The sequence below is a fragment of the Acanthochromis polyacanthus genome, chromosome 2, assembly GCF_021347895.1.
Source record: "Acanthochromis polyacanthus isolate Apoly-LR-REF ecotype Palm Island chromosome 2, KAUST_Apoly_ChrSc, whole genome shotgun sequence".
In the NCBI taxonomy this organism is placed as follows: domain Eukaryota; kingdom Metazoa; phylum Chordata; class Actinopteri; family Pomacentridae; genus Acanthochromis; species Acanthochromis polyacanthus.
In genome coordinates, this window is record NC_067114.1 from 16697319 (window position 1) to 16724670 (window position 27352).

At 40.8% G+C, this 27352-nt stretch overlaps 1 protein-coding gene across 3 annotated transcripts in view; it reads left to right on the forward strand.

Annotated features, from left to right (window-relative positions):
* Window positions 1–27352, forward strand: part of smyd3 (SET and MYND domain containing 3) — an 84198-nt gene that overhangs the window by 14042 nt on the left and 42804 nt on the right. For all 3 annotated transcript variants that reach the window (XR_007947276.1, XR_002595674.2, XM_022193583.2), the window contains exons 2-5: window positions 6344–6407; window positions 6861–6968; window positions 7254–7311; window positions 8316–8464. Coding sequence is in view for 1 of the 3 variants with exons in the window: in XM_022193583.2 (XP_022049275.2) it covers window positions 6344–6407; window positions 6861–6968; window positions 7254–7311; window positions 8316–8464 (379 nt within the window). In the remaining 2 variants the exon portion in view is untranslated. The remainder of the gene's footprint in view (window positions 1–6343; window positions 6408–6860; window positions 6969–7253; window positions 7312–8315; window positions 8465–27352) is intronic.

Consider the following 27352-nt stretch of genomic DNA (forward strand, 5'->3'; position numbering starts at 1 on the left):
TGAGGAATGTATCCCAGACACCACTTTACGATCATCGGCAGTGTTTGTTGTTGAGCTGTAATGTATAAACTGCTTTTTGCAAGGTTTCACTTGATTCGACAGCATTCAACCTTTCTGACATTGAGTCAGTCAGTTTTGAGCTGAAACATTCAATAACTGTCAGATATGTCCGACCTCGAAATCTCTTTTCAGTTGGGCAAGTTTAAAGTTGTGAAAATGCAGGATTGTTTTTTACAAGTAGTCTGTAACTAGCCTAGCCACGCTATACCTATGTTTCTGAAGGCACAAGGGTCTAGGGAAGCTCGACAGGGAGGGAGGCGGGCTAAAAGGTTGTCTATCAAATCCCTCTGCAGCAATTGGGTAGGTATACAACCAATCAACGCAACGAATAGGCTGACGTAGTTCCGAGAGCACCGGCGGATTGTGGCTAAGTCCCATTAGCTTCCCAACCAGCGGAGCCGCGGAGCCAACTGGTGTATTAAGGATTTGCCATATCCCGTCGGCATAAGTCCAAATACGTCTTTCTTCTCAATGAAACACTTAAGTGCCGTCCTTTGTTTATCTTTCAAGTTGAATTTTAGCTTCAAATCTTTAAGGGCTGTGGCCAAAGCCGAGTCAAAAGATAACTGTTTATTGTGCGGTGGTTGTTTCTGCCAGAATCGTCACGCCTCTGTCGTCACTTAGTTACGCCCGCCTTCTGACTCTACACTTCATGGTAATTGGTCCGGCCAGTTTTAGGAGCATCCAGCCTCGAGCCTTATGGAGGGTAACTAGACCCACCCTGGCAGAGAATTAAATTTGTTGCCGTGGGTTGTCTAGCGCGGCTAGGCTAGTCTGTAACTGCTGTTGCCAAAAATTGATTCCTGGATAGCTATTGATGATGTGGTTCCCTCCTAATCAATATAGTGATGAGGATTGTCCAACCAATGAGAATTTAGTCAGATGAGAGCATATCAATTAACCTGACATCCTCACTTTTCTCATTTTATCCAACCAAATGTAGAAATCCAACTGAAAATGATGCAAGGAGCAAAATCCTTGCATTTGAGAATCAGCAAATGTCTGGCATTTTTGCTGGATGCACAGCTTCATTGCTGAATAATACAGTTGTAGGGTGGTGTCGAGTTTTAAAATCTGTGTATCTAGAAGGAAGTATGGCATGAAAGAAAAAGAAAGTTAATGAGCCAGTGAGTGAAGAGGAAAAGCAGCAAAATCAGAAAGCGAGATGACATTGAGAGGAGGAAGTGAAGGGTGCTGAGAAAGAAAGTAAGAGTGTCTGGCTTTTAATTCACTTTTTTTTGTATGCTACTAATGAAAGCCATCTAATTTTATTCATGAGTTTTCCTGCTGTGCCCGCAGTCCAACCATGGACCTGCCATCCTGAAGATCACTTCACACAACATCTGACAGAGACACAGAGGGAGAAGGAGAGCAGAGAAAAGGACAAGAAAGAGAGGGAGAGAAAGGGATGAAGGAAAGGAAAAGAGACAACATAATAAGAGAATATGGCTGAAGATGAGACAGATGTGCTTCATCGGAGGAATCATAATCTCTGTATGAAAATGAGTAATTTGTATTTAACAGGGAAGTAGGGCTCTGTTTCCCACTAATGAGCTGACGAAGATGAAGAACGGTTGTGTCTTTATTTGCTGTCTTTCTCTGTTAATTTTGATGCTTCTCGCTCTGTTGCTGTTGTCCGTGTCTATATTTGGACTGCGTTAAATCAGAATATTTAACGTACTGCACAAACTGTATGAAGCGGCGTATGGTCCTGAACTCTCGCTGCTTCTTGCCTGGAGGCCAGATCAGGGTCATCTCTGTGTTTTTGAATCATGAAATAATATGTGTGAAATGTACAGAATGTGTGTGGGTGTTTCTCCCTGAACCAAACGATCCCGAATGACAAACAGTCAGCGCTCACTTGAAAGAATACTTGGCTGAACTGTTGAACTAAAGGATACTAAATGTGTTTTTGTTGTGGTGGAAATTGTTGTTGCTTTTTTGGAGCTCATGAAAATATTAGATATTTCAGATGACTTCCAACTCACATTGGAGAGATTGTACCAGCAATCGGAATTAATTCATCACATTTTTGCCACCACTTTGCGTAGTAAAACTGAATTTTCTGCTGCCCAGCTCCATTTGGTGTAATGAATAGAGAGGAAATGCATTGCAAGCCATTGTGGAGAGGAAATGTTCAAGTATGTTTCGACAAGGCAAACACATACCTGGATTGTGTGATCGATATCTGTATTTAATGTGTGTGTCCGTGTGCGTTTGAGTCAATACTTTGTAAATGCTAAGAGCGTAGCCTGGAGGCGATCACCATAACAACATTTGCTGTGGGTCATTATTGCAGCTTTATAACTATCCATGCAATATTTTACTGATGTTCTGTTTGGATTTTTGTTTGCCTGAAATCCTACATGTGTCATTCTCCTCAGAGAAACTCACTTGTTGCATTTTGTTGCATCCATATACACAGATCAGCCACAACATAGATATCACTGAAAAGTAAATAACATTAATAATTTTTGTTTAAATATAATATTCTGGTGGGAAGCTTTGAGTTCTTGAATTTACGTGCATGTTTGTTTGACATTTGCTCTTGTTTGACATTTGCTATTGTAGCAAATTTACTGTTAAATCAGTTTGATAAGCAGTACAAATACAGTGACTAAATAGCAACATCTGTTTGATTCCATGTCTTTATGTTGATTGCAAAGTCCAGTAATGACATTGTAAGGTTGCCTACAGTAGCCTGGGACAGATTCCTTTATATATACAGAATTGTAAAATCTCATACTGTGGACAAGCTCCTATTGTCTTCTAACAGTTTATTAGAGTCTCTATCAGAAACGCTCTGTGAATTTTGTTCATTTAATGCAATTATGAACTATTTGTAGCTGCTGTAGTGTCAGTGAATTCCCACAATAATCACATCTGTTGAATTCCATGTTTATGACAGAGTTCATTTTTAAGTTTTGGGTGGAATTTTACCTGATCATAAAACAACATACTGCACTGCAGTGTGTAATAGCCTTCAGAGGGGCAAGACTCTCCGTGAAGTTAAGCGACAGTTTATAAGTACAGAAGTAAACATGGAGTTGTGGTCAACATCAGCCTTCCTGTCTGGTCCATAGAAGATGGATGGACTTCCTGTGGCTGACAGCTTATGATGACTTATGTTCTGCCTTGTTTCGGTCTGACTTTGTGCTTTCTGTTGTTATTGCTTTGTGTCTTACACTGCAGGCATGCGTTTTATAAGCTGTGGGTGGCTTCCGTGTTTCTGGCATTTCTCAACATGACAAGAATAGCTGTGTTTTCATGAACGTCCATCCCAGCACGAGACTGTAAATTCACCACAGTTCCAATCTGGAAAGGTCATTTTAAATAAGACATGGCGGCATAACAAGAAGAGGGAAGAAAAAGATTAGATGGATGGCAAGGAAAGCTGTAAATTGCAGAATCTATATAGAGCGAGGAGGAGAGAACAGGAAAGAGGGGAATGTTTTGGAAACTTGTACGAGCCTTCAGGGGCCTTGAGCCAAATACAACAGTCCAGTCTGGTCACACACTGATAGACCAAACACTCAGAGGAAACACTTAATTTCTGCCACTAATGTTGACAGGCAACAGCCTTCGGTCAGACAAACACTGTGTGTTAGTGTGTGCTGTTCATATTAAATTTCACATTTTGCCTGTAAGGTCCTTTTAATGTCATTGGCAGCATTCATAAGTATGTCCAATCTAATCAAATGTGCCGTACTCAGCATGATAAGCCCTGGGCTAATGTATTTACATCCATCATAACATCTTCTCCATTACCTCATTCCCGGTGTTTTGCAAGCTCATAATGCCATCAGTTGTCAGATTTAATTATGAATATTGTGCCATTTTCTCCCTTTTTCTCATCATATGATAAACCACAAAGTCCTGTGGCTTATTACTGTTTACGAGCTCATGCCAAACCAGCTTTGGGCTCTTCTGCTAACACTTTCTCCTTATGCTTACGCTCAAGTGTTGGAATACATTAGTAATGCAGAGCAATCCTTTGCATGCACAAACCTGATCACAAGGTATGAAGCATTCTTGGGCTGACAATTGTTGCAGTATTTGGTGCGAAAGCTTTTATTATGAGTGTTGTAGTTGTCTTGTGGTCTAAGGTTATGAACAAAAGTTTACATACGCTTGTGAAGAACACATATATCATGACAGTCTTGAGTTTCCAATGAGTCCTATAACTCCTAATTTTCTGTGATGGAATCTCTGAAAGAACTTTTGTCACAAGCAAACATTCATTTTGGTTCTTCATAGATTTATTAAATGTCTTCTAGAAAAAATGACTAAATCTGCTTTGTCAAAAATATACATACAGCAACATTTTGAAGGTGTGAAAAATTGTGTTAATCAAATTTTCTGAGCACCATGGCCTCTTAACTACAGCTGCTGTCTTCTGAGCCAATTTAAATTGATACAGTCATTAGACTCAGAAACAACCATGACACTGGGAAAGTCTGAGGGGCTCAGCACAGATTTGAAAAAGCAAATCATTGACTTGAACAAGTTAGGAAAGTCATTTGAAGCCATTTCAAAGCAGCTAAAAATCTCAAAATCGTGCAAACAACTGTAACTATCGACTGCATGATACAGTTGTCCCACTACTACAATCACAAAGAAAACACAAACTGTCACCTGCTGCTGAGAGACAGTTGGTCAGGATGGTCAAGAGTCAGCAAAGAATCCCCAGAACGCATACGTATTACCTAAAATAATGAAATCATATTTCTTTTGTTTTTGTTGTTTTAAATCACTGTTTTAATTTGCTTTTCATGAATTACTCACTCTAACTGCAGCTTTTTAATTGGTTGTTTGACGCCGTTTCTCTCTCTCCCCATTTCCTGTCTGTCATGTGATTTTAGTGAAAGGAAATATCTTAAAATAACAGTAACTGCAATAACTGATTTTTGAGCACTTAAAGTATACAGGTTGTAAAAACATTGCATACATGAAGACATCATCCTTTCAGGTGAAACCGTGAACTTGTTGGCAAACAGTTGCTCATTTTCACATTCTCGTTCCTTTGGAGTCGTGCTTCTGGCCACTTGGGAAATGTAAATCCATATTTCAAGCTTTTAGTTCTATAAACACCCTCCTGAGGGAAATATCTGGCTCTTTACCAGTTGAAAGCTCCGCAATGTTCACTCAATAATCTCCAGTTGTGTCTGTATGTTGCTGTGCAGGTAGTGTATTGTTGTTGTTGTTGTTTTTTTTTGAGCAATTCTCCAGAAACTGTTGTGAGCTCTCGCCTGAAAACAATTCTACGAGAGCAGTGACACAATAAATTTATGGCCCCGATGCCCAATCAGTCATCCTCTCCTGCCATCTCTACTGTCAAATAAAAATACCCCAAAACCCTGCAGTAATATAATATATTGCACAATAACTGTGTAAATAATTTCTATGGCTTGTGTTGAGACACACACACACACACACACACACACACACACACACACACACACACACACACACACACACACACACACACACACACACACACACACACACTGACAGAGATCCTGTGACTCACATCTTGTGTGTGTTTTAGTGATGCCCTCTCCACTGGCTGTAATTGGCTGCGTGAAGCAGACAGACTCTCTGGCTTGTTATCAGACTGACAGACAAACTGGAAAGGACGGCAGTATTACTGAGAAACACTGCAGACCTGAGAGGCAGAAAACATACACAAAGAAATACACATACACACCAGAAGCGGTCGTCGCACACAGTCGCTCAGACACATGCAGGTGCAGTGATGCTAACAGGCTGTGACAGTGAGGAGAGTGTACCTAATGTATTGCCCTTAGATAACAATCGAATTGGAGATGGGTAGGTAGATAAAATGAGATAATGGATGCACACAGTCAGCTTAATGCAACAAATAGAAAAGGATCAGACAAGGCTGTTACATGGAGAAAAGGTCAGCACAATGACAGCAACATGCTTGAGTGAATGCGAGGATGTGTTTGGTAACGTTGCAGGTTAGCAATGTCCACGAGTGTTACGTGTGAGGAGGCGCTGAGTGCTTTTTGTTCAAGCACCAAAACAGCACAACAGTAAAGAAAATCTGACTTCAAGGATTTTAGAACTCTAGTTGGTTTCTCCCATCTTTAACTTCTTGATGTGTCTTTAATGTTTTTCTACCTCTGGAATTCTGGAGTTTTCAGATTGCACTGGATCAGCCTTTAAATCATTTTGCTTTCTTTAATGCTTAAATTTCTAAGTGGAAGCTCAGTTAATCCGTGCAGATTTAACACATCTTTTTTTCTATCCTTCTGTCTAGACTTGAGACCTTGTTGAGGTGTTCCCAGTGCAAGACGGCTCGCTACTGCAGTATCACTTGCCAGGTATAGAGCGTGTGCATTTTTGTATTACTCATGTTGTGGGGACATGAGTCTGTTGCTGCAGATGCATTGTGGGAACCTGCTGCTCTTTTGGGGACCAAAAGTTCGAACAGACTCCCACATGCTTTCTAACTGGCAAACATTCATCTATTTGCAATGCTGTCAGTGCTAGAACTTTGTCAGGCAAAATGCGCGATGAAGATCCAGCTCTGAAATGTCGCAAATAAATGTAATTTTGCATTTCTAAGGAGGTGTACAGGAGTCTGTTTTAATGTTCTCATTCCTTTCCTACACATGTGACTAATGAAACTAATGCACTAAGATCCCTTTGTTTTAAACAAAAGCTGATGAGGTTAATTCATGGTTAGGTTTAGATGAATGTAAGATGATGTCATGTCCTCTTAAGTTACTAAAAGATGGAAATATGACTGTGTTTGTTGAAATGCTGTTCTGCAGAAACAAGCTTGGTCTGTCCATAAGAGAGAGTGTAAATGTCTGCGCAGCCTCCTACCCAGATTTCCCACTGACTCAGTCCGTCTAGCTGCAAGACTCATCTTTGCCCTGGTATGTTTCTGGACTTTCTCACTGTTCTGCTCTCTCAAAATAACGGGCACAAAGAAAGATGCAAACAAAAATGTCTATTTATACCTTTCCTTTTGAGAGCTATATTAGGCTGACATTCATCTTCTGTTATGAAACTTTTAAGAAACCCTTTTGAAAACTAATGCCAAAATTTAAAAAATGGAATGCTGTACTGTTTATTTCCCCATGCATGACAAATTCACACACATAGTGAATGTAAAACACAAATACCATGCTAATGCCTTCCCTCTTCTTCTTCCATCATAGTTGAGTCCATCTAGCAGCAGCAGTGAGCAGCTCTACACTTTAGATGATCATGAGTCACGTAAGTCTGTCCTGCTCAAGTATGTGTTTTGTCTGTGTGTCGTAACAGTGCAGTGAAAAATGATTGGTGGCCTCACTATTTTTTTAAAAGGACAGTTTCTGTTATTGAATAGATCTGTGAATGATCCACAGTTAAACAAAGACTAACTTTCTATTTTCATGGATGTCATGAGGCTGAGCAGTAACAATGGAGAAATTTAGTGAGTAAAATTATTGCATTCATACCAAGCATTAACAAAAATGTTAAATACTAATACAATTGCATTTAAAATCATTGGGAGTGGAAGCCTGAATGAACAGAAACAGAATATTAGTTCAATACAATACAAAAAATAATGTCTACACAGTACAGAAAATATTATGTTTCCTAATGATCACAGGATTATTTCTTCTTTGTTTTTTTTAAACGTAGATTTAAATGTGATTATATGTATCCAGTGTCATGATAGCAGTAGGAAAATGTTCCGCTGTTTTGAACTTTTACAGAAACAAATTAGCTTCTTCTTAATGGGAGAATGCAATCCTCTCCTCTGTACTTCTTGTGATTGAAGAGCCATGCTTTGCAAAATATTACAGATAAGACACACTTTTGAGTACTGCACTAGCTTTTTGAAACAGAGTAATTTTCTTTCTTTTTTTGATCTACATCAAGAATTCTTTGATCAGTGATTTTCAAAGCTCTTTTATACAGAGACTGTGGAAGGTTTCAAGTTTTTGAAACAGATATGATCAAGCGGTTTTGCTTTTTTTCTCGGCGTGGTCAAAAAGGTGATAATGTCTACTATTTTACTTATATTTTTTTATAAGCACTGTATGCTTTTCCACTTGAGAGATTTAAGTCAAAGTATTCACAGTATACTAAAACTTGTAGTCTTTCTCCAGAGACAAAAATTTCAGGTTCTACACCAGCAGGACTAGATTTTGAGAGGTTGTTTTGGACACATTTAGCTGGAGGCAGCATGTGTTTAGCCACAGAGAGATGATTTTCAGTATTCTGGTTTACAGACCTGACTTCTATGCCTGAGCAGAAGAAACAAGGTCTGTCTCAGCTGGCGTCCATGTTAGAGCTGTACCTGCATGAGGAAGTGCCTGATCTAAAACAGGAATCAAAAGTGCCTCCTTCCTGCCGAGAAGCCCTCAGCCTTGTTGCAAAGGTAAGCTAAATGCATGCGAACAGAACAAACACATTTATGTTTGAACATATGGAACACTCACAAAGCACACAAGTACACGAATGCAAACATGCCCACCTTTGGAAAAAAGACACAAATAAACAAGCAGCTGTTTATTGCTTTTAGCTTCCCCTGCTGCATTTGGCTGTACCCCAGTCTGTGTCTAAGATCTTCCCAGAATGTGTAATCACATCCCCGTGTTTGTGTATTCCCAGAACAACTTCAGGTCTGATTCTCTTAAAACACACCAGCTGCCTCCACTGGAATTTAAACCGCAAATTATATGTGCAAGGATGTGCTCGTCTGCTTGTTGTTCTACCTCTGTTATCTGTTAGCTTGTGTGAGTCTTCCTTGTGATTTCAAGGTGTTTGAATTCCAAAAAGTGTGTGGGTGTGATGTGTTTGTGTCATCGCAACGATTGTGTGAGTAATAATGAAGTAAGTGTGTTTCCATGAAAACTGCAAACGAGCAATGCTAACCCAAAAACTACATGACATAGGTGCTCTACTCTTAAAATAATCAATCATTGACTTATTTTATCTGATTCAATGTATGAAACGTGATTGTAAATTATGTTTTATATTCTAAAACTGGAGTTTTTGTCATGGAAAATATGTACATCTCATGGGAACTGATGATTTCTTTTCCATTGTATTTGAACAAGCAAACATTTCCTCTTTAAAACACTGCAATGAAAGTGACATTCTCAATCAAATGACACAAACACTGATTATGTTTAGTCATTTTCATACTTTTTTCTCCTCCAGTCCACTTTATCTTCACAGTTTATAGCGTGTTAAGCTCCAGGTTGTTGTGCCAGCACCACACTGCCAGCTGTTCAACCTCCTGTCTGCAGACTCATCACCGTCTTTGAAAGGGGCAATGATTGCTGTGTTGTCTGCAAATTTTAAAGAAGTTTGTCTTACGGGTCTCCTGAGATGCCGTCATTGGTTTAGAGGGTGGAGAGGAGGGTGGTGGCAGTGCTGACGTTCCTTGTACTGGATGTGATTTTTCTCCACCTGCTGCTTTTCTGTCGGGATATTTGTGTTCCACAGAGAGATGGAGGGTTATGAATCCAACTGAAATACTGTAAGGGAGATTTGAAAAATCTAGTACATGCAAGAACACCCTCAGACAGCTTGCACCTCAAAGATTTTTGCACAAAAAGAGTGGCCAAACATTTTAGCAAGCTGATATTAGAGACGAGTGGACAATTATGCAAAACACCTTACAGAAGTAATTTCTGCTAAGCGGAATAATGCTTGCCTCTGAGGCCTTTTCTTCAAAAAGAATTCTGTTTCTGCTGATGTTTTTGTTGGATAAATTATTATAAAAACAGATGTTCCTTGTGGTGCTGTTGACGTATAACACCTTCATCTGAATTCACTGTATCAAAGAGGATCACATGTTTTCTTGGTAAAACAGGCTTTAAAAATACAACAATTCTGAACATTTTTGCTGTTTTTTCACATGACTATATTATATTATGTATTTAAGTGGAAGTTCACTAAATGGGTAGATTACATATTACAATCCAAAATTTGAATGACAATATTTCATTTTTAAAATACACTGATTGAAATACCCTAATAATAGATTGGAACCTTTCCATAACGACATTATTGTGTTTTTTGCAATCTGGTCTTCTTAACACATCTTGTAATAGAAACCTGAGCACATCTTAAGTTGTGTTCTTGGCATCATAGGGGGTTGTTTGTGCTCTAAATTGAATAAATAGCAGCCTTTCCATAAACAGCTCTCCTCCCGATCCACAGCCATCTAGAGGCTTCTTCAGCAGCTTCCCCACCTCTCTTTGTGACCCCATGCTTTCCAGCCCCACAGACACCAAGTATGGTAAACATCTGGCAGAGGGACTGGCCAGCGAATCCTCTGCAACCCCCTAAATAGACTTGGCCTGCCACTCATTCTCTCTGCACTGCCTTACCAGCTCAGCACATTTTGATTCCTCCCTTTCATTGGCAATTTCTTTTGTATTTGATCGTCCTACAGAACATTGTGCTCCCTCAGTAAGACCTACTTTGAACAATCAGGAGAGCATGACAATGTCTGTTCTCAGTGGTGTTTCTGCGATCTCCTCTGGGAACTTGAGCTGTCTGTCTGGATCAGCTACCAGCTTAACTATCAGTCCAGCGCTGTGAACTGTACACCAGAATAGGGAAGATGGAGGGTCTTTGTTTCTGTTCATAGCTTCTTCCCAGATCTAACGAAGGTGACGGTCTTTGCAGGCGTTGGACAGAAATGTTTCCTTTGCATAATGGAAGGATAGTGATGTCTGCTATAACCCTCAATATATTTTTGCGCTGCCACTGGTATCTCCCTTAACTCAGAGCCACTTTGCTCAAGATGTGCTCAATGTTACCTTCATCTGTGCACAGCTGATCACACAGAAAAACAAGTTTAAAAGGAAGATTATTGGAACTTAATTCAATGGAGCTCAACCTTCCAGAGCTCAGACCATGAAACTTCGTGCTCCTCTGCTTGCTCCCATCTCATCCATGCTCCCTGTTGTCACATGCTGACTGCCCTGTTGGTTGGTTTCTCCTTAATTTGTGCTTGAACCTCCTTCAGCACTGCTGACCTCTACATCATCTGTGCCCTCCCACAGCAAGTTGTTATGTTGCTACCTAGGTCAACCCTAACCTGTTCTACTGTACTCACCAGATCTCCATGCCTCAGTTAAGCCTCTTACCACCTCTTTAGGTTTTGCTGCCTCCACTTCTGCACTGTTCTGATATCCATACGAGTCATCTGAGCGATTGGGTCTTTGGAGTCTCTGTACTGCAGAGCTCCCTCGCACGGTTCACTTTATATTCTTCAGCCACGCCACCAATATGGAGCACCCATACAGAGCAGCAGTGTTAGGCTTATTTACTCAGCCTCAGCCAGTTGTGTAGATAGCCACTGACCTCTTTTGAAGGCCTCTGTGATCAATATTGGCACTTTAGGAACCAAGGGGTCTATATATATAAAGCACAATCCCTTACTGCAGGATGGAGTCTTTGAAGGTGCTATCGAAGGTCTTCCCCCGGTACAGCAAACATTTCTGTGTAATGCCGGGGATCTGCTCAACACCAAGAGGAAAATGGAATTTCTCAGCACACTCTTTGGCACCATAGATCTGGATCTGGCACACTTAAAACCCGTCTGGGCCCCGCTGATCATTTCCTCAGGGACTAATGTTGTTGTCACAGTCAGGTCATGCATGAAGGCTCTAATGGGAAATTGTTGTATGCCAGACTTCTTAGCTCTGTAAAAGGTCTCTGTTCATGCTCACTTGTCTTGTTGTGCCTGCTGCCTCAAGCATTTTAGTGCCTGCCTGAGTTGGTGGATCGCTGTAGCCATGTTGTTCTTGCAGTAGCAGGATTTTGTTGTCTTTTTTCTCCAAGCTAAATCTCCCCACTGCCAGGATCATTATGGTGGTCGCGGTGGAGAATTCAGATGTCAGAATCGACAAATATTGGACAAGCTAAGGTTGACTTTGCTCCCTTAGATGGAAAGCCCTGGACCACCACTGTGCTGTGAGTGGTCAGTGTGCATTAACTGGGCTGTTGGATAGCTGTTCTAAACTTGTTTCATCCCCCCTCCTCTGTTGCAGTGTGGTGTAGGACCCCAGCTGGTCTCATTCATTTTTGGCTATGCTGTTATTATTTATTCTGTAATTTGGAGGTCAACATACATTCAAAAAAATGTGGCTGCCAGGAGACGTTTATTAGATATGTATATTTTAGTTACACATTGTCAGCTCATACAAGTTGATTTTTCAGAAGCCAATCTGTTTCAAATTGAAATGATAGAATATGTCATAATTAGATGAAGTAACACTTTAAGTTCATTATGCTTTATTTTGCTTATTATTAATTTCAATGTTTTAAGTTACAGTAATTATATTTTCTAGTTTAACTTTAGACCGTGTACCATGTTAAAAGAAATTGTAAACTTGCATGACAGCAATAAAGCACACAGTTTTCATTGCTCACCTAAACATAGAAATCATTCTGTGCACCATTTCCATTCAGCACAATTTTTATACATTTTTCCAGAGACAGAAGTTTCTTTTTTTAGATTTGAATTTTTGATATTCACTTCCTCGACCCAGGCGTAGCATCTCCTTGTTGAACATCGTTTAAATGCTTTAATGCATGTAAGGTAGTCCAAGTACAATTCATAAACTAGGCTGGACAGGAGGCACGTTGAGATGTGTTCTTCACTCAGTGTTTCCAACAAGAGAAGTTTACTTATCATCTGTGGTAATAACCAACTTATTCTAACATACTAACAATAGTTGGACTGCGTTTGTGAGTCTAACTCTTGAGTCTTGTTTGATGTCACTTAGATGTACCAACATTTCAGCATAGTTTAGAAATGGGCTGTTATAGGATTAGTAAAATCACATGCTTACAGTTTATGATCTTCTATACCGAATGGATGCCTGATACGATGTGATGTTTTGTGCTGCTGTATGTAGTGCTATGTTCCTGTTTGAATCAATACATAAATCCGAAGCTCTGGGAGTAGTTGAGCTAAATAATCAGTCACTACTTCATAAAAATGTGTTGTGCAACTGCTGGAACATCTTGATGAGGATTTATGAATCCAGCCTTATAATTTTCCAATGCATCTGAGACTTTTTTGTTCAACAGCTGGATCTGACGCATTATTGCTTAGCAAATGTTGTGAAAACGTTGCACCGCACACTTGTGTAATATCACACAGTTTCTGATGAAAGCATACAAATGTAATTGAATTTGTTTAATGTCATCTAAGTTCAGAGCTTTTAAATGAACAAGGTGACAGTAAACAGTGTGTTTATGTGTCTTACGGCGTCAGGGAAAATGACTGTGTGTTAATTGTAATGCAGACTTGATAACCACATTTAACCCGGTGATTCAGTGAGACTGTTTTAGATCTCAGCTGCAATGAGATCTGCAAAAAATTTCTATGATTGGGTTTGTCCGCATTCACGGTAGTTTTTTATTGGCTGCCAATAGGGGGCACTGTGATTACATGGTCGTCCTGTATTTGCAGGGTAAAGAAGTCCTTCATTTCACTTTTGCCCTTTTGTAATCTTTCCAATTTGCTTGAACTTGCCATTCGTCTCTATCGTTTTTACATATGCATGTCTGTGTGTCTTTACATATAATTCTGTGCATTTTGTCTCTACACATGCAGCCCTTTCTCCTTTTCCTCCCTCTACCTCCTCCTCTCATGGTCTCGCTCTTTAATGGTTCGAGTACATAACAAATGAGGAGTTTATTATTGTGTACTTGGATTGTTCAGTGTGCTTAACAAAATAGGTCATTACTGTGAGTGTATGTTTATGGGCGTGTTGTGTTTGTGTGCGTGTTGGGCATCTCCTCTTGTGAGAGAGCGTTTTGTATTGTGCTATAAAACCATTCTTTATGCTAATAGCTCCTCTCTCCACATCACTAATGGCGTTACACAAACACATACATACATGCACACTGACACACACAATGAAGCAATGGCAAAGAATCATTACTGCTCTTAATACACCCCAAGAGAGGTAAAAGAGGGCAGGAGGGAGTGAGTGTTTTTCTATGTGCAGTGTGTTTATAGCCCTGAGACCGATTTAAAGCCACTGAGAAACTATAGGTTCATATCCATCCATGGATCAGCTGCGAGCACATATATATACAGCCAAAATCATAAAGAACTGCCTTCAGAGACATTATCTTAGTAGATGGTCTGCATGTATGTTACACAAAAAGACTGCAGTGGCATTTATTTGTGTCTGTCTGCGTGCTGTTTCAGACAACAACAGAGTATTTTTGTGTGTTAGTGTGTGAGTTTTTTGGTCAGACTGCAGTGGCGTTGTATGAGGGTACGAGGTCTGGATGCGGCACATTTTATTGCCTCCCTCCAGAAACTTTCTTTTCTATGGAGTGTGTTTGCAGCTTTGTATCTTTGTGTGTACATGTTTAAGTAAAAAAAAAAAAAACAAAGTTTACCATTTACATACTTCATGTTTGTATGTGGATTCCTCTGTGCATACCCATTTGTGTGTGGTTAATTCCTGACTTATCTGTGTTTTTGTGAGTATTTCAGTGTGCATATTATTCATTGAATATGTGTGTGTGTGTGTTCTCTTACCAGGCTACAAATCTGCATGTGAACTTATTGTTATGCTGCATCAGCTCTTTTACTGCACTGAGACCTATTTCTCATACAGACTCTTTACATGACCGACATGTTACCGTATAAAAAGCACGCACTCACGCACACACACACACACACACACACACACACACACACACACACACACACACACACACACACACACACACACACACACACACACACACACACACACACACACACACACACACACCGCTCTGTATTTCCTCTAAACCTCCTCCTATGAGTCTCATTGCTGCTCTCTCTGTCATTCACTCTGCTCTGCCTGACTATCATTTCTCTACTTCATTGACATTCCCTCTTCTCGTTCGCTCCGAGGCCAAGTTTCTTTAACTGTAGCTTTTGATATGAGAGTTAAATATAGCTTTCGAAGGACATCTCACAGGCCTGGTGTGGTAACAGACCAATGCCAGCATTTGCATTTTAAAATCTTGAATTGTAGAACTTCTAAAGCACCATAGAAATGTCTCAAGCTTAAAATACAGAATGTACTTCAGGATGATAATATACTGTTTCATAAAATCTGTACCATTCGAATGTCCTGCATGCATTAATGCTAAGCGGACTTGGTGCACAGATATGAGTGGGCGGTTTGCTCTTCAGGCTGGCAAGATAATTATTGGTAGATTTACAGTTTGAGCATATAATGGAATATGATTTTCCTAAAGCACACCCAGAATCTCCATGCAGCGGAAATGCACGACTGCCACATAAGCATCGTTCCCAACAATGGTGTTCATTGTGACTCTTCTGGAGTTTTTCTATTTGTTCATTTGTGGTTTCAGATACAGTCTGGGATGAATCGAAACTTCATTCAGTCCAGGAGAAAAAAATAACATCTCTGAGCGTGCACAGTGACTGTCCTGTTGAATCTTATCTCCGTCTTTTCTGTCATTCTTTGTCAGAGTCTGAGTTGGTCCCAAAGTGCTGCACGCAAATGTTCACCAGTGGAAACTTTTGAAGCCCTAATTGCTGTAATTTGTTGAACTTCTTTTTCTTGCCGTATACTGATAGGTGAGAAAGATTGAGAGAAAAAAATAGTAGCTGCTCATGTAAGAGAGAGTCTGACAAAGGAGTAAATGGATGTCACAGACTTGGAGGGTTTGAGGGATGAATAGAAACTGAGGGTGAAAAATGGGAAAACAGGCTATAGTAAGAAAAAGAGAGAAACACTGAGAAACCTGAAAAGGAGGGAAGAAGGATAGGAACATGGAGTACATGCTGTGACCGATTAAAGCTTTGAAGTAGCTGTATTTATGTCTGTGTGTGTGTGTTGGACTGTAACTGGCCCTCTTGGGAAATGCGCACACACAGACACCAACCCCTCATCTGACCATAGTGGAAGCAAGGCAGCGACTCTCTATGGAAAAGTATGTTGTATTGTTTATTACCCCTATATAGAGACGATTTATCACATGTAGGTTGCGCACACTCATACACACACATACATACACAACCACCTGATGTCATGTGTGAGTGTGGAGCCAATAAATTTACACCCCTGCTGAAAACGGTTTGGGCTTCAATTACAGGAGCAGGAACGAGGAGTGTGTTGATGCAATCTTCTGAGTGTGTGTGTGTATAATTTTTTTGGTTGTTATAATTTCTCGTGTGTTTGCGTGGCTGGTTTGTCGTAATAAAACTCGTGTGTAGGTGTGATTCTGTGTGTGGACAGATGTGCATTGTACATGTGTGAGCGTAACTTCTTGTTTGCGCGTAGGAGTAATTTATTTTCATGGCTTTCCTTTTATATTTATTGGCCATCTGTTGAGCAGCTAAATGGGATGCAGACACCGTCAAACTAGCGTGTCTAAACAAATGGAAAAGTTGTTACTCTCCAAACTTTCCCGGAGGCCAAAGTATATCATATGCTGAAGTATAACTAGTTTTTTTTTCTGAATAAATGACAAATGGAATGGAAGAAGGAGGAAGGAAATTGCACTCCGCTTGTGCATAATTGAGTGATTTGAAGGAGCAAGAAATAAAAATTAGTGCAATAATGGAAGTTATAATAGTATATTGTGTTTGCATTTTCTTTATTCCTGCAATTCTTGCATATTTGTTTGCCTGTATGCAGCATGCGCAGTCATTAAAATAATCCTGGTGTGTATGTGTTCCTATGTTCAGCCTTATCTCACCAGCATTTCTGTGATCTGCAATTGTAGCTGGCAGTACCATGGGCGCTGCCTAATTAGCTTAGGCTATGAAAATCGCACACACACAAACGCACCAGACACACATACAGCTTACTGTAATGACTTTAAGTCCATCATGAATGCAGTTGCAGACACTATAATGTGAGGCGAGAATAAAAAACATTTGTCTAATTGACTTAGATTAGCTGCGTGTCAGCTCAAGGGGATAGGTGAAGAGATGAAGATGAAGAGTAAAGAACACTATGAAATGATTGACCTGTGGGAAAGAGGAAAGAAGGGAGAGGATAGGGAAGGAACGGAAAGCGATGGAGACAGTGAAGGGCAAATAGAAGAGGTTTGAGGAAACAAGGTGTGAAGATGTTGGACTAGAAACATGAAAAAAAATTGGAGAAGTGACTGAAAATATGGTAATTTTGAGTAAATCTGGTTGATGTTGTTTAACAGCAGCATGTTGCAGGAGATAGGCATGTATATATGTGTGTGTTGCAGTGTGAGTTGGGGGTAGGGTTGGCTTTAATGAACAGCTTCTGGCTCTAGCTGCAGCAGCCGCTATCTCTCTCACTGCCTTTATCATCCCTCACACTGTCTCTCCTCTCTCCTGTCGATCCACCATTTACAGTAATTACTGTTCTTTGGTGGTTCAGTGGGATTTGTACAGGGATAGACGCTGATAACGTTCCAGTGTTTGTGTGTTTTGTCTAATTTCCTGAATGTCCTCCAGAGGGTTCTTCTAGAAAGTGAGACTCCTAAGCCAGGCGTAGCTCACAAATTAGTCTTTCACACCAACGTGATGGACACTATGATCTGGCAAAGACTTCTGTTGGGGTGAAACAGTCTGCGTGTGATCCTGACCTTTACCAAGCCTTTGAAACGGTTTGGCTTTGTGATAAAATGTTTGTAATAGCAGGATTATTATTGACCATGTACTGTATGGTAGATACAAATGTTGAATTCTTTCCTCTTGTACGATAAAATAAAGAAATCTCACTGGATTTCACTGGTTTTGGTCTGCGCAGCACACCGTGTTAAATCTCCAATGCTCTAATTCTTTGTCTTGGTTTAGAGTTCAGCACAGAGGGCAGCATAATCGTACACATGGTGGTATTTTACTTGTACTGGTTTATCATCTACATTCCATATTAGCTCTTGGGTCTGTCGTTGCTAATCAGGGCTCAGCTTTGTGCATTATCAGCTCCTGTCCTCACGATCCTTTTATTAGCTCTCTGACACAAGACAAGTAAAGGCTTGGGGGTTTAATAAAGGCTCAGGTTATCAGTAAATTAAGGAATGAATTGCATGTTTGATTAAAAATACTGGTGTCATAAAAAAATGGTGCTTTTAGAGGCTAATGATTTTATCCACATTAGACACCGTGACAGGAAACGATTCTAAATATCAGAAGGTTCAAACCAATAAATGTGATAGCTACCATATTGCATCCAGTTTCTATTCAAGGAATTAACTTATATACAGAGAGGTATGTGATTTTTTGTGAATTCATAACATATCTTTTATTGATGAACTATATTTTCAAATACACCTTTTCCTCTTATTTATTCCACTTTTCATTTGGCTTGCTAAAATCGTACGGCATATATTAAATGTGGATGTGGAGGAGAGGTGCATTCATGAGACATAATGAATTTATGTCCTTGCCATACACACATAAGCCTGTCTGGAGCCGACTGGCCAGACAAATATGAGACCAAACAGCATGGGACGTTTTTTAATCTTTTCATAACAGTTCCACTGGCCCCTTGGGAAACAGAGTCCAGGTACTCCAGATGGACAGTCTGCCACCGATAGTAGCATTTATTTGTTATATTTCATAGCTTATGTGTTGGGTTTGCTAAATTATGGTGTGTGTTTAGAGCCATTTTCCAGAATAAATGTGTCTGGGAAAATGGCTCTGGCCCTCTGGCCTGTAGGTAATGTGGAATTATCTGAATGATTATGAGCATCTTGGTTTGGCCTGCAGCCTGTTTGCCAAACCAACACAGTGCAGAAATACCTCCTCTATGCTCCCCAGGAAAGAGGGGGCGCTGATTTATTTTATTTATTCTTCCATTTTACTGTTTGGCGCTCAATGACAAGTGGAGATTCTTGAGTAATATTATTCAGCCGTATGAGCTTCAGTAAGCGATATTGTGCAGCCCTCTGTAGTGTCATTTCACGTGCCCATCATAATTTAAAGGCACAACCAATGTCTTGTCTTGTCCAATCTGGAGAACGTTTTTGAAAATATTACATTAAATTATGGTTTCTGTGCTCTACGGAGTCTTATACATGACATTATAAGAGTCAGCCAGTAGTCGATTGAATAATCATTTAATTAAAATCTCAAAGTGATAAGATAAATACGATCTATGGCTCCAGGTTAGCACATTGTTTAAATTGCAGGTGGCACTTTTTAATACCACTGGGCGATGATTTAATAATGTCCCTCCCTTTCCTCATTTCTAGAACAGAATTTTTCATTGTTTTTGTGTCACTTAGCAATTAAGCGAATTTCCCACATCTCTTGAAATTTTTTGAAATTCAGCATATTCAGAAACAAACTTCCTCTCTGTTGATTTCATTTTGCTTTTCTGAGGATTAATTTCTTAATTAATACATGCTTAAATGTTGCTTGTAGTGCTTTAAAGCAATAAGGAGGAATAATATTCACTGCACTTAACGGACACTTAATTACGTACATTTATTGTTCATTGGCCAAGTGTGCTATATATAGTGCTGCAATGAAAAAAAACAGAAATGCTGAACAGAAACATGGCTGGCAATTAGTTTTTGGTTCTTTGAACTGGTTGTAAATGTAACATTTCAGATCCGTCCATGCTTCGGGTGACATAACAGGTTCAAGTACGCACTTATCCGCCCACCCTGTTCACCTGACTGCAGGTCATTAGTGAGTTATGTAAAACTTCCTCGTCTTGTGAAACAAAGACTCTACAGCCTGTAAAGTATCCAGTGAAAGAATGCTTAACCATCAATCCTTTTATTTCCATCCTGAATATAAATGAGTTTCCTCGGGGTTCATTCCCTCAGTCTCCCTCTCATCTGTCTCATCTCCTTCTCTCGGTCTCCTCTTAAACCACAGCCAAACATGAAACCTTCAGTTCCGTTCAGGGACAGTGAGACACACCTTCCCTGTCCTTTCAAGTTCTTTGTATTCAGCGTATGCCTGTTTGAGACATTTGTGGTTTTTTTGCTATCTTTTAAAGTGCAAATGTGCATTAAAAAAAAACTTGGAAACCCCAAAAGCCTATTTGCTGCAGCTCATTATGAAGAGGATTATTTTTGGAGTCACAGACCTGCAAATAATCGTGTGTCTGCTTCAGTTAAATGTGCGCTGAACTGACGTCCTGCGCTGGCTGCAGCAGTGAGAGCTCAGTCACATGGCGTATCTTTGGTGCCTCTTCTCTCCTTTTTAATGGGCATCCATGTTGTGCTTCCTCTTGTTGCATATCAGCAGTTCATCAGGAACACCATTAAGGCTTACGTGAGTGTGAATGCAGATTTACTCACACAGACTTGCATTATATTCTCTCCATTGTCTCATTTCTCTGCCTCCTGTGCACAGACGACAAAAACAAAATTAGACTCGCCGTTTTAAATAACTGCTGTAGCAAACTGCAATTTCTTTCCAAACACTGAGTCGGTGTGTGATTGTCTGCAAAATGTTTACTTACAATAATAGTCGTAACAGTTGTTTTAAAAAGATAACATGGCAAAATGTAAAAGCCTTTCATAACTCTCTTTCCCTGTACGATGTCATATCCACCTAGGAATGAACAGAAAAGTATATTTAAATCCCAAGACTCCTCCAAAACAGCACATTTGTCAAAAGTATAGTCAGCAACAGCAACTATGAACCTTTTCAAATCAGCTCAGGATGAAACGGGGATATTGGAGTGCCACAGCTCCATCATCATCCTCATTTGTCACAGTCACTTCCATCGTCAGTCTACCTCCCGGAATCCAAATTGTCTAAAGAGGCGATGGTGGACTTTTCAATCTCACTGATCTCAGGTCCAAATACAAGGCTTACTTGTTCCCTCATTGACTTCTAATGTGCAGATAACAATCTAGCAGCTATCTCAGAAAACCAGCAACAACAGATCTTGACTGCCTTCAACCATGTGTATGCAATACTTGGACTTAACGTCAACTGCAGGAAGACCAAAATTAGCTACTAAACATCACCAGGTTTGACAAATCGGTTATAACCATCATTTCAGCTTAGTGAACCAACCCTGTAAAACGTGGGTCGTTTTCCCCAACTCAGAAATCATCTCTCCTAAGATGTTAAGGCAAGGCAAGGCAAGGCAAGGCAAATTTATTTATATAGCACATTTCAACAACGAGACGATTCAAAGTGCTTTACAAAGAACCTTAATAAGGAGTTCCAATATTATCTTAAATTGAACTGGTCCAGCTTTTGGAGGTCTCTAAACAAGAGTCTTTCATGATCGAGACATGAACAGACACCAAAATGTCCGTTTACAAAGCAGTGGTTATCCCATCTCTCCTGTATGCATAAGAAACCTCGACAACACCCCAATCTGAAGGCATCTGAAAAGTTCTAGCAACACCAGGGGTGAAAGTAGTTTTAAATTCTTGCCGGAACTATTACCATTATGTCCGTAGTGTTGCCAACTCCTCAGTAAGGAAAGTCGCTTTTCGCTGTCCTAAAAGTCGCTAAATGACATCATCTCTTAACTTGCATATTTCCCAGTTTGCATGTAATTGTAATCAGTGTTGTAGGAGAGAGGAATAACGTTGTGGAAGAGACCAGAAAGTGAGTATAAAACACCCAAAATATGTTTTTGAACTCAAGGTTAAATGCTATGGTTTATTTTAGTATGACAGTGAAGAAACATTTTCATTTATATCCCGATCCGTAAGTCTGGATGGGATCTGTAGTGCCACTGGGACTGCTGCAGAGTTACTGGACTGACAGCCTGTGCTTTGGTACGGGGAGGAGCTCACAGCAGCACCTGCTGCTTGTTGAGGACAGTAACTGCACAATGATCCGAGTTTTCCTGTCAGAGTCTCCAAAACGGCAGAAAAAGTCACTAGATTTGTTGCTAGTTGCTTTTGACAAAAAAATGCTTTGGAAGTCGCTAGATTTAGCGAGAAAGTCGCTAAGTTGGCAACACTGTATGTCCTTTGATGCTAACCGTTGTAAATCCTGTTGAAAGTTTTTCAGCCAATCACAAGAACGTGTGGAATTTCAGGCGTAATTTATTGCTCGCCCCCTCCCGGCACAAGCAGCGCTTATTGACGTCTATTGACTAGTTGTTGAAAATGTCCCAGTGCAATAAATCAAGTGCACCTATTTGCTATTGGCTGCTACTGGCCATAGCAATCGCTGTGTTACAGAAGTAGACACGCACACGCACTCACATACTGCTGAGTGAACTCCGGTCGATAGCAGGGAGCCGAGCGGCGCATGGGGCGCCGTACCCATAGATACCGGTGGAAGAGCGGCGTACTGCCACCAGATCTTTTCCCGGAACTGTGTTCCGCCACCAGATCTTTTACCGGAACGCAGTTCCGGACCGTTCCGGCTTACTTTCACCTATGAGCAACACTGTCACTGAAATATATCAGCTGAGATTCTATGTATCTATAGCTGAGAAGACAGAAAAGCAAACATCAACGGGCTGAATGACCCTAAAACAAAAAATGTTAAATTTTACATGATCAAGAATCCAAGATGGAGTTATCTGTGTTGTTGAAAGGTGATTGTTCGCCAGAAGAAATCTTCGACTTCCAGCTTAAAGAAGGCAAACGGGGAAAAAAAGATTCAAAGATTTCAGCAATTAGGAAACCAATGCCAAAGACAGGAAACTCTGGCAAACCATCATCTGAGAAGGAATTGGCACTTTTGAAGCTAGCAGATGTGCAGAATAAGAAGAAAAGTGAAAAAAACAGGAAGAGAGGCAGATACAACCAAAACTTGAGGGATAGTCATGGCGATGCATAATGAAGCTCCACAGTATCTTTACACCTTCTTAAAAGAATAGATTATTTTTTGAAAAACACGTATTTCTTCTTGTGTTATCGAAAGAGTTTATGCTCCTTGTCACGGATTAAGAACCTGAACCCGAGCAGAGAACCACGCTACCGAGGCAGAGAGAAGGATAGAGAAGTGTTTTATTGCGGGGAGAGGTTGTAGTGGGCATGCGGGGAGCCAGGAGAGTGTTCAGGAGGGAGTGGTGGAATGAGTACAGGGTTGGAGCTCCGGAGCCGGGGATCGTCGGCTGCTGGTGGTCCTGGGGAGAATCAGAGTGTGGCAGCCGGAGAGCAGGTGGATCCCTGGCGGCCGGAGGATGGCGGGCGACGAGGAAGCCGGAGGTGGGAGGACAACGTTAGGTTTGTTCTTAACACCGAGAGAATCTAGGCCGCTAGAGAGCAACTGACTGTGCAGTCGAGTTTGACAGTCTGGCAGGATGTGGGAGGATGAGCCGGTCTTTTATTGCAGGGAAGTGTAATTAGCGAACGAGCCGCAGCTGCCCGGATTCTGGGGAGAAGGCTAATTGCCGAGTGGAAGCAGCTGTGCGGCTGCACTCCACCCGGTACTGAGGAGAGAGAGGAGCAGGAGCGAGAGAGAGAGAGAGAGAGAGAGAGGGAGAGAAGGAGGGAAAAGGGGGGAGAAAGATAGGAAAAAGAGATTTGGATGCCAGGTGGGACAGGGGGTGAGGAGGAGGCCCTGACACTCCTGTCACGTCTGTACATTAAATATGTAGTTACCACCAACAACCAGGTCATCTTAGCTTAGCGCAAATACTGGAAAGAGCTAAGTTGGCTTAATAAAGTGGTAACAAAATAACCACCGCCTCAAAAGCTTGCTGATTAATCCGTGCAAAACCCAATGACAAATTTTGCTTTCTGCTGATTGCATTAAAATCATATGATGAAAACAAGATGCCAGAAGGTCAATATGAGCTTTAGAGATACTGGTAGGCTGGTAAGTGCTTGTTTTTTTTAATCTGGTAGCTTCATGTTGAGGCTACAGACATGAAAGTGATATTGATCTTGGCTTCTAATTTTCAGCAAGGCAGCAAATGAGCGCATTTATCAAAATACCTAAACTATTCATTTTATTTTATTCGTGTGATACATTTGGATTCCAATTTGCAGTTTTTGATAATTTTTAGACATGGAACCAACAGAGAGGGAGTGATAGAACACAGAAATACACTTCTCTTTCTTGGTCTCACAGTGGACTGCAAGAATGTGCACACGTTTGCAAGTTTTCTCTAATGTCAAACACTTTGTCATCCTTAATCCTCTCCTCCCCTCCCTTCTCCTCTCCTCCCCTCCCTTCTCCTCCCTTCTCCTCTCCTCTCCTCTCCTCTCCTCTCCTCTCCTCTCCTCTCCTCTCCTCTCCTCTCCTCTCCTCTCCTCTCCTCTCCTCTCCTCTCCTCTCCTCTCCTCTCCTCTCCTCTCTGTATTTCAGGTTGTGCTAAAGTCTTTTTTCCAGTCACATAGATCAGTCGTTCTGTTAAAATAGTACTTCATGAGTTAACAGAACAGTATAAACCCTCTAAGATATGTTGCCAGTGACACCACAAAAGTCAAAATCTGAACTATATCACATTCCTCAGTTTAATATGAAAACATCTTTCCTGTTTAGGTTGTTTCCGTCTTGAACCCATGTGTACTGAATGTGATAACGGTCTCTGAATTCAGTCATTTCAGGGCTCCTCTGTGACAAATATCTGAACCACAGTTGCTGTACAGCATCTATTAACCTTTCAGATTCTCCTTAATCGTCCCGACTTGCCACTAGATTGGCTAAATTGAAACCGGTGCTGGTGCTCCAGAAACATATCTCTCAGTAAAGATGGGTGTTGGTGTGAGATAGTGTCTTTGTATTGATTGAATGTGGCAGAGCAGGTTTAGATGTGTCAGCAGTTTTTCTGGCCCAAAGCAAGCAGGATAAGAGAAGGAACGTGACAACTGAACAGTGAGCCACTGAGATGTTTTTTTTCATGCTTTTTTTGGAAGATGCTAATTGTAAAAAATATTGAAAGAGAAGAGAAGTATTTCCTAAAAATATGTTGTTTGCATAGTTAGTCCAACCTTTTAATTGTTGTGCTTTCATTAATTCTATCTTCCACCTTAGTTAAAAGGATCATAGAGATAGAGCAATCTTTGTATTTTGCCTCCTCAAGAGACTGAAGGGGGATTGAGAATTTAATGAGCCCCTCCTTGGATACACCCCCAGGTAGAGCTGAAGAGAGTGTAAAAGAGTGGGAGGGGAAGATGACAGAAGGAGGAAGGACAAACACACAAACACTCGTGTCCCAGCGGGCTAGTATATCTAACATAGTGTAATTACAATGGGGAGCTCCTTTAATTGACTCTTACTGTGAACCCCAGGAGTCTGCAGTGTGTGTTTGTGCAAGAGAGGTAGAGAGAAAAATTCAATCCCATAAGAAATGCTTTAATAAACATTGGTGTGAAAAAACATTTTGTGGAGTAATTTTAATGCAGCTCTTTTTTCCTCAAAGGGATTTTTGGCTCTATTTTTAGACTGTATGTTATCTGAACACAGATATGATCAGCTATTTTGTCTTTAAACATTGTCACACTGGGTTTGTTTGATTTTGATCAACTTGACTTTCTCAATCTCTTCTACTGGAAAGAGGAGGTTTGGCAAATGTGTGACGGATTTCCATCACATTAAATTTGTAATGCAGAACATCATGTGTGTCCACTGTTCATGTCTGCATGTCGAGGCTAAGCCAATGCTTGAAGTAACCTGATGTGCTTCACCAGGACTTAAATAGTAGACAAACTTTACCGCATCTGATGAAGAGAGCCCGAGACAATACGCTGCGTTTCAATAATCTGTGCATTTATTGCTCCACAGCAGTTGTAATGCAACATTCTTCATCTCAAACAAACAACTCACCATGACTGGCTTCTTCAGTGGTCAAAACTGATGCACCTTCCAGGTGGAACGCCTGCCTGCACAAAGATTGGTTCCTACTTACAAGGAAGTAGGAACCATTAGCTCCTACACTGCATCTATTTTGGATTATATGCCTGTCCAGTCCCTTAGCGCTGCTGTTCTGTTTTTATGCACATCAATTCAGTAACAAATGCCAAATGCTGTCCTTTGTGTCTTTCTCCTGTTGTCACAATGAAGAACTTCTTCCAAATATTTTGTAATAATGAAAAAATTTCTACTAATGTACAATGTCCACTAATGTCTTCAATTTGTGATTAAAGAAGGTGATAGACAGGTTGATAAATGATCAGCCCTGCAGACTGTGTGTGTCTGTAGGAGTGCGCGTGTGTGTGTGTGTGCATGTGTGTGTGTGTGTGCGCGCGCACGTGTATGTGTGTGTGTTTGTGTGTGTGTTGTATCGTATCGCCAGTTTTCAGTTGCATTCATCAGTCTTGTGAATGCCATCATAGCTTCAGGCTACATGTAATCCAATGTTAACACATGGTGGTGATGTCTGATGAAGACAGTTGCACTGATATTGACTGACTGGTCTGAGAGAGAGTGAGAGGTGTGTTCTTTTCTGGTTTTCACACAACGTGTAGAACACACACACACACACTCCGTGCAGGACCGTCCTTGTAAGCCAAGGACATCGCCTAGTTTCACAGGTGAGGGAACACAGACTGTTTGCATTGAGGAAGGGGAAAAGACAAAGAGCAAGATGAGGATGAGTGTGGCGGGTTAACAGAGAGAAGAAGGGAGGAAAACAATAAGAACATTAGATGAGAAATACTTTACTTCCCCCGAGAGGCCAATCACTAACAAATGTGCCACCTTGTTGACCTGAAATGGCAGCGTCCCACTTTCAGCAGTGAAAGATGGGCACACAAGCAGAGTACCAGGGTGGAGTCAAATCAAATCATTGTTGAAAATCTGTGGACAAACTTCCTGATTGAAATGGAGTAATGAAACATCTGTAACCCTGGAATTCATCTTAGCTTCCTCTAAACTTGCGGTATGAATATGAAAATACAGCTCTCTCTCTCTCTCTCTCTGTGTGTGTGTCTGCGGGTGGGCATTTCTCCCCAGTTAGCTGACATTTCAGAGATTAGAGGCTTTTGATCTTTCATTTCACATCACAATCTCTGCTCACCACACCCTTTTTTTTTTTTTTTTTACTGCCTCCACCCCTCCATCCCCCACCTTCCTTTTACTCCCTCATCCTTTCATCATCTCATGGCTGTACCACCACCACTGGATGGGCTGACACCTCTCTGAAGGAATGGGCAATGAGCAGATGAGGAGCGGGTGAAAGGAGGGGATGGGGGGGGGGAGCGAAGAACAAGCGAGATTAGAAGATGAGCGAGAGAACGAGGAATGGGAGAAGATGAGAGAAAAGTAAGATGAGTTGATTAAGGAATCGCAGGGAAGGGGTGAGGAAGGAGGCATCAGAGAGAGGAGGTGAGGAGGGTGAGCAGGAGGTGGTGAAGAGAAGTGTCTTATTCCACACTTGCAAAATTAGAGATTGTAGCTCTTGTTTTTATCTACCACCACTACTGTCATCACTTTTCA